The 11688-nt window shown below is 57.7% G+C and overlaps 3 protein-coding genes across 3 annotated transcripts; 2 read left to right on the top strand and 1 right to left on the bottom strand.

The window, feature by feature from the left end:
• Positions 1-3018: 3018 nt before the first annotated feature.
• On the top strand, positions 3019-4625 carry BXZ73DRAFT_84600 (uncharacterized protein; the record flags this gene model as incomplete). Its single annotated transcript, XM_048023985.1, has 4 exons — positions 3019-3117; positions 3181-3325; positions 3380-4534; positions 4579-4625. The coding sequence occupies 4 exons, from the start codon at positions 3019-3021 to the stop codon at positions 4623-4625; spliced, it is 1446 nt and encodes a 481-aa protein (XP_047870651.1).
• Positions 4626-5604: 979 nt separating this feature from the next.
• BXZ73DRAFT_110247 (uncharacterized protein) lies at positions 5605-7813 on the bottom strand (the record flags this gene model as incomplete). The annotated part of the gene is made up of 4 exons (XM_048017337.1): positions 5605-6420; positions 6476-6565; positions 6620-7746; positions 7795-7813. The coding sequence occupies 4 exons, from the start codon at positions 7811-7813 to the stop codon at positions 5605-5607; spliced, it is 2052 nt and encodes a 683-aa protein (XP_047870650.1).
• Positions 7814-8066: 253 nt separating this feature from the next.
• BXZ73DRAFT_84598 (uncharacterized protein) lies at positions 8067-10770 on the top strand (the record flags this gene model as incomplete). The annotated part of the gene is made up of 11 exons (XM_048023984.1): positions 8067-8496; positions 8548-8571; positions 8620-8772; positions 8825-8938; positions 8991-9030; positions 9415-9463; positions 9823-9949; positions 9994-10074; positions 10128-10166; positions 10225-10398; positions 10445-10770. 11 exons carry the CDS (start codon positions 8067-8069, stop codon positions 10768-10770), a joined length of 1557 nt encoding a protein of 518 aa, XP_047870649.1.
• Positions 10771-11688: the final 918 nt, after the last annotated feature.

Raw genomic sequence — 11688 nt, 5'->3', positions numbered from 1 at the left:
CCCGTCGCGAGCGCGGTGAGCTTCGCGAATGTGGCGGCGACAAGGGTGCGTCGCCTGTCGCCCATCGGGCCCCAGTGCACGATGAGCCCCAGGAACCAGATCCAGGAGCTGAGCGTGGCGAGCCGCGGGCACGGGAGGGCGCCGCTGCCGCCACCGCCGGGGACGAAAAGGGCAGGGGTGAGCGCGTCGAGCTCGTCCATCTTGGCCATGCCGTGGTGCGCACGGAAGAGGAAGACGAGGGTGGCCAGCGCGGGGGTGTGCGTGAGGAAGGAGGGTGGCAAGAGGACGGGGCTGTGTTCGACGTCGAGATCGAGGACCCAGATCGAGGAGAATGGGATGTGTGTGGGGAGGGACGTGCGGCGCAGAGGCGGACTTGCACCTGAGCGTAGTCACCGAGCTATTGGAGTGTCAGGGCGAGCGCAATTGCCAAGGTGGTATCCATGCCAGCGAAGATAGATGTTCTAGGACACGGGGGTCAGCGATAACCAACATTGTGGATGTGAAGGATGGGGAATTGGATGGTACAACAGTGAAGGAGAAGCGGGAGTGGTATAGGGTCGGGAAGAGGAGGAAAGAAAAAACATTGAGATAGAACGACTGCACTCACGTATGTTGTGTCCGTAGTGCGGTAGCGCTTGACTCCGACCGTCAAAGTGGCGGTCATCGGAGAGTGCGGGGGCATAGGAGTCGCGGTCGAACGCGTCCTGGGCAGAGGTGGACCATTGCGGAGGGGGTCGTTCTTGACCTCGAGTCAACGGCGGTACTCCTCCACGCAGCAGCGCACTGGGAGGGGCTCCTTCTCCTGCTCGAGCTCGTGGATGTGGACCGGCGGCCGCGGGCGGGGGGATTGCGACAATCTGTTCAGGGTGACGCCTGCGAGGTGAGCGAGGTGGCGACGCACCGGGTGAGAGTAGGCGACGTGGGTGAGGTGGCAAGGCGGGCCGAGCAAGGTGGGCGACTCTGTATGGAATAGACCAGCATAAAGGCACGGTAATCACAGAGTAGAGGCGGCAGCATGAAGGATAGAAGGTGCGGGAGCCTCCCGTGGAGGGAGAGGACGAGGAGCGACACGTGTGCTGGCAGCGCATGGCGTGGGAATCTCAGTCTCTGCTCAGCCGGACCGGGACTCTGCCAGCGCAGCCTCGACTCGTTCGCCACTCCCACCCTGGCCTCGCCCTTGCCTTGGTCACGCTCCATGCAAAGGGTCAGAGCATGTTCGGCGGCCCGCTCGTCGTGTTGAAAGGTGCGTTTTAGTCCTGATTTTCTTGGTCGTTTGGGACGCTGACGAGGACGCGTTGGAGGTCCCTCACATCAACTCCCTGCCGCTCTTCGTCAGCCTGCCCGACACCCGTCCTGATCCACACGCTGTATCTGTCAACCATCGGTGAGTCCGTCCCACTTCACCGTCCCTCCACACCCCGATCTCCGTGATCCATGTCCTACCAGTCCGCCCAACTTTGGAGTTCTCGGGGCCGTTGACAGCCAGTGTCCGACACTCCGAAGACGGCGTTGCGAGCGCCAGCGCCAGCGTGCTCATGGGTGTGGGCGGACGACCCCAGGGTATGAGACGACAAGTGGCCGAAACGCTGCAGGTCACAAAGCTCGTGGATGGGCTGTTCCCCGGCCAGACCTGGGATGGCCTTCGACAAGCACGTCCCAAGGTACGCTTATCTGATCTATCGGTATTGAACTCGGCTCATGGTACACCCTGCGCACGAGATCGATGCAGCTGAGCTTCTCCAAACCGCCTTTCCACACCCGTTTGGCCTACACCTTCGCCGCCGCCTCAACATCCTCGACCGCGTCCTCCACTCCGCCTCTCCTTCGCGGACACCCAGCACCCGGCCCGACTCGCTGTGGTACCCCTCGAGCCACTGTCGCTCGTGCCGGCTCCACCCTGGCCATCACACTTCCTGGCCCGCCTGGTGTTCGCCGCCGCTGCCGGCCCCGCAGGACACGCGCCAGTCGCCGACGACATCAGTCGTGCTACACGATGCCGCCGTCATTCATGTATGGGGACACGCGCGAGGGCTAACCACCGCAGCGATATCCTCGGTTCTGGCCCAAACGGATATGGTGCGCACACGTGTTCGTGCGTCTCGAACCACACTCAACAGGGCCCACAGCAGTTCTAGAATATACTCGCGCTTCACGGGCAGCAGCCCGAGCACGCTGTGCCACAGCAGCAGAGTGCATGCCACTATTGTAGCCAGGGATGCCACTCATATTTTTGACACTGTAGCCTGGGGATACCGCTCGGGTGGGCTCATATGAGCGGGCGCTCTGTAGCCCATATTCCCGCTCATATGAGGGCACAGCCACATGTATAAGCAAGCCCTATGCCACCTTTGTATGATGCTCTTACTACTGCTGCTGCTTTGTAGCTACTACATCTATATAAAAGGATGTACCCTGTGTTGCCTCTCATATGAGCCCGTCGTCTATGTTGCCTCTCATATGAGCCCGTCGCCTATGTTGCCTCTCATATGAGCCCGTCGTCTATGTTGCCTCTCATATGAGCCCGTCGCCTGCGTCCTAACTCATACGGGCACAGCGCTCATGTTGTGTAATATCTAGATGGCTACTACGTCTATTTAAAAGCATGTACCCGGTGTTGCCACTCATATCGGCCTGTTGCCTGTGTTGCAGCTGATATGTGCACGTCGCCTGCGATGCCACCCATATTAGCACGTACTGTTTGCCATAGGGTTTAACATGGCGTGCATGGGTGTTCAAACATTCAAGGACTACAGAGGCTTCTTGCTCGTTTGATTTTCTATCTGGGTGTTGCATGACCATCCATACAGGCCACAATACTGAGGCCATGCGTAACTGGGGCGATGGCATAAAGACTCCGGTGTACACGTAGGCACGCTTCTTTAGAAAGCACGTGTGATGGGCGCGGCTGATATGTATACAGGCCCTTGTTTCCCCCCTCTGCCCATCTATCGCCCCTCTGCTCATCTCCATATCGCATATCCCAAACCTGTTCCATCCCCCTTGCCACCCCCCACAAACATGTCCGACACTTCCGACCATGTCCCATACATTCACATGCTCCCTGTAACCGTCCCAAACGACGTTCCTCTCGGAGTCAATATTCTCTTCGGAAAGCAGGTCCGTCGCCTACGCAACCGTAAGCAAGCAGCTGCTTACTTTATTCCTGCATCGAAACCACAGTGCGACCACTGCCTCTCTCGGAACGTAGACTGCAAATATTCCCGCTCGGTCGAAAGCACCATGCCGCCCACCCGTTGCGACAGCTGCTGGATCAATGGACGGACGTGCACGTATAATCTTCTCAGCGCCTACGGCGGCTTGACCAGTATGTGCACACGTTAAATAAGCTCCGTCTTTCATACTGACTTGGGATCGACAGTTGAGGACGACATGCCCCTATCCGCGCTGGCATATATGGACCGCGACGGCTTCCGTATCAATCCACGCCTGCAAGGCCGTGATCTGGTCTTGGCAGAAGGCGCCATTCGATACTTCCTGGCAAAAAGCTCTCCACAGAGCTACTCCGTGTTGGCGTGGCCCTGTGATGTTTTCAGGCCGATCTTCGGGGATGATGAAGCGTGGCCCATACTCGAACACTACAACTTTCCCGAAAAGTCCGCTATGAGGGCTTTGTCCATAGAAATGCTCGGCTATACTCTCCAACATCGGTGCCGACCACCAGTGATGCCCTGGGTTGTGGAAGCCTGTGGCACAGGCATGTGCCTTCCCATTGCGCCTTTCCGGCATCTCGATTACCTACGCCCACGGGTCAGCCCTCTCTGGCAGCACGAAGGGCCTGTACGCATTTCATGGCTCCAGCCTGAAATTACTGGCTTTCAGCAGTCTGGATCGCCTGGGTGGCATCCGTTGTCTCGTCCTGCAACCCCACCGCCCGCGTACCCTCAATTGCAGCCTATCCTCGACGAAGCCGGTGGAGAAACGCGCGACCACGCTGCTGGAACGCCAGAGTTGGAAGGCGGCACGTCTCATCCACAGCCCATCCCGTCCACCACCAGAGGAGTTGACATAGAACTCGACGGCAATTTTGGTCTACGCCGACCTGTATCATCACCTCCCCGAATCCCAGACGGCATCGTCTTGCCTCCCAGCCAGAGCATCACTCCCAACAACGAAAATACCCCAGAAGCCAACCAGGCAGGTGCCGGCCCCTCAGAGGCAGATGGCGGCCTGGTATACATCGACGTCGGTGGGGCTGAACGGCGGCTTAACCAGGTGGACATCGGCCAAGTCTCTGCGCACCGGAGCAGGTACTTGGGTGCAAGACACGCACTACTGGCGGGATCTCCCACCCCATGTTGGCAGCTTTACGAGATGGGCAGTGCCGCGATGGATGAGGAATTGGTCACTAATCTGCCGTTTGGACTGCTGGACCTGACGGACTCTGCACCAGGTTGGAACATTCGAAACGTAGACTTTCTCCGAGACGGGATGGGTGCTACAGACATGATGGTTGCAGGTTGGCATTGCTGGGACCTTGCGGCGCGAGCAGAAACACCGCGGAGAGGAGGCGAAAGTCAGTTGGCATCTGAATATGATTACATATAGTTTGTTGCAAAGTACTGCTATACGCATGTCAACGATGGAACGTGATACGATTCAAGTGAAGCTGCCCATTTGACTGTCCTGCCTGACATGAATGGCATGGGACTATGGCTTCCTGAGGTATGCTCTTCATGTTGCATCATCACCCTCCGTGCTTCATTTATTTCCAAAGCATTGCACATGTCGGCGACCCAATACAATATATGGACGGACTGGGTTGCTGTCTCGGAAATGTAATATTCGTATACAAAGCACACATGATCTACGGGGGGTGGCAGAGGCTAGAACGTTGTGTGTAATACATATCAGAGGCCAATGTTCTGAAGGCGGCAAGGACTCAGAACGCGCGTGTCCGATGACTGTGCTCCCTGAGAGCGCCGGGGTATGAGGGGCGTAGGCACTCCGAGCGCCCGTGTCTGATGGGCGTGGGCACTCCGAGCGCCGGGGTATGGTGGGCGCAGGCACTCCGAGCGCCCGTGTTTGGTGGGCGTGGGCACTCCGAGCGCCCGTGTCTGATGGGCGTAGGCACTCCGAGCGCCCGTGTTTGATGGGCGTAGGCACTCCGAGCGCCCGTGTTTGATGGGCGTAGGCACTCCGAGCGCCCGTGTTTGATGGGCATGGGCACTCCGAGCGCCCGTCTTTGATGGGCGTGGGCACTCCGAGCGCCCGTCTTTGATGGGCATGGGCACTCCGAGCGCCCGTCTTTGATGGGCGTAGGCACTCCGAGCGCCCGTGTTTGATGGGCATGGGCACTCCGAGCGCCCGTCTTTGATGGGCGTGGGCACTCCGAGCGCCGGGGTATGGTGGGCGTAGGCACTCCGAGCGCCCGCATCTGATGGGCGTGGGCACTCCGAGCGCACATCTCTGACGTCTGTATACCATGCGAGGGCCAGTATGAAATGGCCATTTTGCACACGCCCGTGCGTCCCGAGCGTTTTCATCATGAAGAATGAAGCAGAAAGGATTAAAAGCTTATGTAGGGTGTGTGTATAGCATACAATCCAGATCGCATTCTACATACTTTGTGTATATGTACGGTAGCTAAGAGAGCTTGCGCTTCTTCGCCGTCGAATGTTCGATTTCGTTGTGCAAGATGCTTTCCGCCCGGTTTGGTTTGGAAAAGCTGCGAAATGCGGCCATACCTGTTGCAATAGAGGATGGCTTGTTTGGGGGCGCTCCCATCTGCCGAAATGCTGCCATACCCTGTAGAGGTATAGCATCGCCGGAGCCGGGCGCAGTCTGCGGGGTACTTCGCATGGCGGTTCTTGCAGTGTGGTCAAATGGAACACCTGAGGAAGAAGGATTACTAGCAAACTGACGGAATGCCGCCATCCCGTGACCCACAGGGCGAGGTAGATTGGAAGATGGTGCCATGGGTTGGAACGCCGCCATGCCATCAGTTCGGAGAGGCGTTGCTTCGTTGGCGCCATCTGGCGGAGACTTGTGGATGTCGGCAGGGGCATTTACGCTGTCAGGATTGGTGCGGGCAGGAATATTGGGGGAGCCGGCAAACTGACGGAATGCCGCCATCCCGTGAGCCACAGGGCGAGGGGCATCGGAAGACGGGGCTATCTGCCGGAACGCCGCCATTCCATCGGGGTGTAGAGACGTTTCTTTGGTGGCAGCATCTCCCAGAGGCTTGTCGACGTCCACAGATGAATCTGAAGGCGTGGTCATCGTGATGGGGGAAGAAATGTTGGGCAGCCTTCGCATCGCCGCCGTGTCTTGAACCACCCCTGGTGCTGCTTTTCTCTCGCTGCTCTCCGACTCTGGTTCGCTTGCGCCTTCGGAAGAGTGCCCCGCAGCGTCCAGGAGCGGCGTTTTTGAACCATTCCCGTCAGTGGACTTTGAATCACCCTGTATCAAGAACGATTCATGTGATGTGTTGGGTACCAGTGAAAACCACACTTACAGGTGCATACACGGCGGGGCCACCGGCGGGGTTAAAGAAACCAAGTTTGCCGAATACATGTTGTGTCTTTGTCCTTGCCAGACTGCCTCTCTGAGAAGGGAGATGTGTGAATAGACCTGAAGGAGGATCGCGCACAAGACTCACCAGTTCCCAACATTTCACGCAGCCATCCATGACCTCCATGCGACTTGCTACTGCCCGCTCCGGCGTCCAAATATCCCGATCGTCATACAACATTCGTTGCATTGTGTTCAAGGTGATCGGACCGCACGAAATACCGTCACGTTGCCTTGGTGAGGCTATCGATGTAGCGTCGTGTATCCAGGGGTCTGAGCCGTCCGGTAGGCCGAGAAACTTGTCAATTGCTGCCCCAAGGAGTTGTACACCGTTCCAGACGGTCTTATCTGGGGACTTGGCGCCGCGGAGGGAATCGACGATCACGAACATGCGCGTGTCGAGGTCGAGCCGGACAGTGACCCAATGCCGTGATAGTGGAAGATGCCATGGGATGATTATTTGACCATGCGCCTTGTTACCGAGCTTGCGCAAAGCTTTTCGCAGCACGCGTTCCGATGTCTTCTCCTGGAGCACAAAGGGACAGAAGCCAGTCTGGGTTACGACTATTGGACGGCTCTCAGGGTCAAGAGTGGCATTTAGGACGTCGACACAGTCATTCAACGATTCGTCGTTGACCATATTGTCGCCGAGTATTCGTTGACACCGTGCCAACAGGTCCGAATTCAGAGCGGCGGCCTCGTACCAGTGCACTCGGACGAAGTGCTGAAGATCGCGTTGGTACGACGAAGGCGAGTTTTTCCGACAATAGTTGAAGCCTTTGACCCAGACATCACGAGCATTCCAGATTTCAGACATCGCCCGCCAAGTGGTGGCCGCCCAGGCGGGAAAAAGGACTTCTGGGGCAGCAGGGTGGATGAGCGAGGCGGGGCGTCCGTCCTGAAGCGCGATTTTGGAATCCGCAGGTATGGTGAAGTTGCGATGGTCGAGCTCCCATATGAACGACGGGTAGGTGCTCGGATCGGTGGGGGGAAGATGGGAGGTTCGCACGGAGCCGGTCATGCCGCGAAGAGAAGGCGGAGGGGGGTGGGTAGGAACGTAGTCAAGTAGCTCCGCGATCCGAATATCCTCGGGGGGAAACAAGAGTGTCTTCAGGTTGGATGGTATGTCGACCGTATTCAATGTCGGCCACGTCGCTATTTGGAGGTCTTCTGGAACCCAACGAAACGGCTCCAGATGGACACAAGGCGTAGGTTCTATGGATGCGTCAGTGGAGTGAGAGCGCATCAACATTACCAACACACCTGTGAAACCGTGTGACATTTTGTTTATGGAGCAATGAACTACACGTTGGGAGCTGGCAGTGTTGCAATCCGGGGCTTGTGGAAGCGTGGCAGAAAGACTTGCGTCACATGGTCGCGCCGGTCGTTTGGGCGCTAGACGCGGGCATGTGACGAGACGCGTAGGCGAACTCGAACCGCTCAACTGCACTCTGTCCAACCTCCAAGTCTTTGCCCATCCCCTGCTGCTTGCATCCACACTTCGACTAGCTTCCACATCCAATCTGTCTACGAATATGTCTGGCGACACATCAACATCCTTGCCTGAACCGGTGCAACAGACGCTTCGCCGCCACGCGAGCGCAATCCACTATGCCCTCCGCCACCTCCCCCCGAAGGCCACCACTCCACGGGATGTTTTGCAGCGGTGGGAAGACGGCTTGAAGAGTGCGGTGCAGGCAATCAGTGAGATATATCCCGACCATCACGCGAATATCACCATTCTGCCGAAGCTTGTACTCGGCGCGCTATACGAGTACGACTACGCCGGCTTCGTGGCCGAACAAGGTGTGCCATACGTTCCCAATCCTTGGAACGTCCGGGCGTTCGGGAAGGAGGATCCCCGGGAGGAAGGCTTTCCCTTCAGCTACCCCATTTCCGGCGATGACGACTGGAAGATCGGCTTCGTGCCCCTGAAGGACCTACAAGATGGTTGGGTTTTCGAATGTAGGTCGCTTCCGAACCTGCAGCAATCTTTTGAGCTAACGGTAATGTTAGGGAAAAGCGGAAAGGAGACGCGAGGTAAGTCCTAGACCTATCGTTATGCCGTTTTTTAATGTATTTGTTCAGATGCTGCCGTCCTCGACTCACAATTGGGTTGCAGTGGGGACGATATCAAGGATGCGCCGCCGCCATCTGCTGCGGAGCAGCTGGAGAAGCGTCGACGGGCGAAGGGGAAATCCGTGGCACGGTCCCCACAACCCAGTGGCTCAGGTGGAGACGGTGGGTTCATAGACGGCCCGCGTTCCCGCCTTGTCTTATACCTCCTTTGCAGACGGTAGCCACGTCCAGGATGACGTCAAGCGGGGACGCACCCCTGGGCGTGATGGCCAGGCGAAAAGGCCTGCGCGTGCCCAGCAGTTGGACTACGTGTCTCCCCCCGACACCAGTAAGTCTTCCATGAACCGTCACCATATCATCTGACTCTTCGTCCTCAACAGACAAGAAGCGCAAACGGCGTGGTGCAGAGAGCGACGGTTCGTACGCAGCGTTCAGATCGGAGCTGCAACTAACGCTCGTTTGTTAGATGGTTCAGTGTCCCCCAGCCCACCGGTGAATCCTCGCGGGCCTAACAAGCGGCTTGTGCGGAAGCCGTCGAGGACCCGAGCATGGCCTCTCGAGCGACATCCCATTCTAAATCTCGTGCAACATCTCCGGCGACATCTCGGCCGTCCTCTCGCGCGTCCTCTCGCGCGTCCTCTCGCGCATCGTCTCGGATGACATCTCGCGGCACATCTCGTGCTACGTCTCGTGCCGCATCGCGTGGGACGTCTGGGGGTAAAGCTGGACAAAAGAAACGCCGCAGTACCAGAAAGCAGAAGGCAAGTCCTTTTGTGCATCACGAGAGGTACTTTCCCCCGCCAGTTCCTATCAGCAATTCAAGACATACTACCCGCTGGCGACGCTCCCGCAGGTAAGTCGGTTTTGTGATAAATGCCTTCCTATATTCACCTAATCCCCCGTGCAACTTGCAGGATATGAAATGCGGCCCCTGCAAGCGGCATGGAACAACATGTCAGTTTTGGCCTCTGGGGGGCACAGCATGTGTGTGCTGCCGGGACCGACGCGTTGCATGTGACGTCGTCCCGGCCATCGCAGGCGGGTATCCAACATCTGTCCTCGTCCGCACCCGCATGCTTCGCGTGGGGATTATGACGGCCAATCCGAACGTCTTCCGCGATGTGACGTTGTATTCGAGGAAGTGGCGCAATGCACGGAAGGCCGATACCCCAACCTGGATCAGATATCTCTCTGAGATTTGGAGGGTTGCAGGCAAAGAAGAGCACGAGGCGGCACAGAATCGCACTCGGACCCGACACATTGGAATTCCGGGATAACGGCTTCATTCCGTACCCTGTGGGCGCGGTTACGCTCGATGACACGGACGTTGCGCCAGTGAGTATGGGATCATGCTATACCCGGTTGGTGCTGATTATATCTCAGGGGGATCCGGAATGGAACCCAACGACAGCAACAAGCCGAAGGGGCGGCTCTACAACGACAGCGATGACGAGGAGGGCTTTTGTAAGCCACGATAATCGAATTGGTCGTTAACAAACTCATGCTATGTATTTTAGTTGAAACCGAAGAAGAATGGCTGGAGCAGCTGCGTAAAGGTGGGACACAGGCGCACCGAACACACGGCCACGAGCGACTGATGTTATTCATTCACAGCGAACGAACCGCAGGGCGAAAATGCTGGTATGGAAGACATTGCGCAGCCGCCGCGCCCTCGCAAGCGGGCGCGAATCCGCAGCCCGGATGTGGAGAGCGAAGAAGATGTGGAGGCGGAGAGCGCGCTGCCAGGACCCTCCGTAGCAAGGTACAACATTCCATCTCGAGTCCCAGGTATGCGACAACGTTTCGATATTGAAGGTGTGTTAACTAAACGCAGGACGCGATTTCTTCGCGATTCCAGAGTCCACCCTGCCCTCTGTCGACGGGCACAAGCGTTGGGAAGGCAGAGCAGCATCGCGGCCAGCGACCATGGCCGACTTGGAGGCGATTCGCACTGAGATTGCCAACAACAGCGAGCTGGTGCGACGCACACTTGCACAGAACCAGGGGCTTCAAGAGGACGTTGCCGCGTTGACTGCCAGAGTCCTAGAGCTAGAGCAAGTCAACCATACACTGATGACGGCGCCGACGCTTCTCTCGCCTTTCATGTTCGATGCGACGGCGGACTTCAACGAACCGCCCCCCTCCACCCCCATTTTATGACAAATTTCGACGTGACTCTGCCCGCTCCCACCCGTCTTTTCATAGTCCGCCCCCACCTCCGAAATCCGCGGCCACGACGCCTCCTGTATCATTGTCTGCCGCCTCGCCACCCGTGCCCCCTCACACTACGATCCCCGCACCTCTGTTCGCTCTGCCCAGTGCATCGGCAGGCCCTATTATACCCGCACATGGTAGCGAAGATCGGGCACGACCAACTTCTCCCTCACCATCGCCGCTGATTCCGAGGTTGTTGATGGTGGTTCCTCGACTGCCATCATACGCATCGTCTTCGTCGGACGAGAAAGCGGAGGAACACGCCTCCAGGTGCGCCGGCGCAACATCGGACAGGGCGTCGCATATGCCCATGGAAGTTAGCCAGCGGTCTCCTTCACCGACGGGATCTGGGGAGCGGGCGGTGCCTGTTCCTACACATGAAGGTTCGTCATCGGAGAGCTTTGAAAACGTTTGCAACTTACGCGATCCTACAGGATCCACTGCGCTGCATCGGGAAAGCGCGGAACGGCACGAATCACCCTCCCATCGACTCATCGGGCCACGCCTCCCTCCATGGCGCATAATTGAAGACAGTACCGCGGTATTGGCGACTCGAGCAACGTCGGAGGTGCCTCTTGGTAGGGACAAGGACATTGCGATGGAAGGCCATATGCCCATGAGACAACGGCGTAGGTCGGCGTAACTTTAATTAGCATATTGTATTCTACACTCGCGCGTTCAGAAATGTGTCACGCAATCGAAAGTTGGAGGCGCTATGTTCAAAATATGTGGGCCCAGCCTCCAAACAATGATTGGACGTGCGCGCTCGGAGTGCCTATGCGCACCATACCCCGGCGCTCGGAGTGCCCACACCGATCATACCCCGGCGCTCGGAGTGCCTACGCCCACCATACCCCGGCGCTC

Source organism: Epithele typhae (genome assembly GCF_022376455.1).
Source record: "Epithele typhae strain CBS 203.58 chromosome Unknown BXZ73scaffold_340, whole genome shotgun sequence".
In the NCBI taxonomy this organism is placed as follows: domain Eukaryota; kingdom Fungi; phylum Basidiomycota; class Agaricomycetes; order Polyporales; family Epitheliaceae; genus Epithele; species Epithele typhae.
The sequence above is the reverse complement of the archived record's forward strand: the minus strand, read 5'-3'. Positions and strand labels throughout refer to the sequence as shown.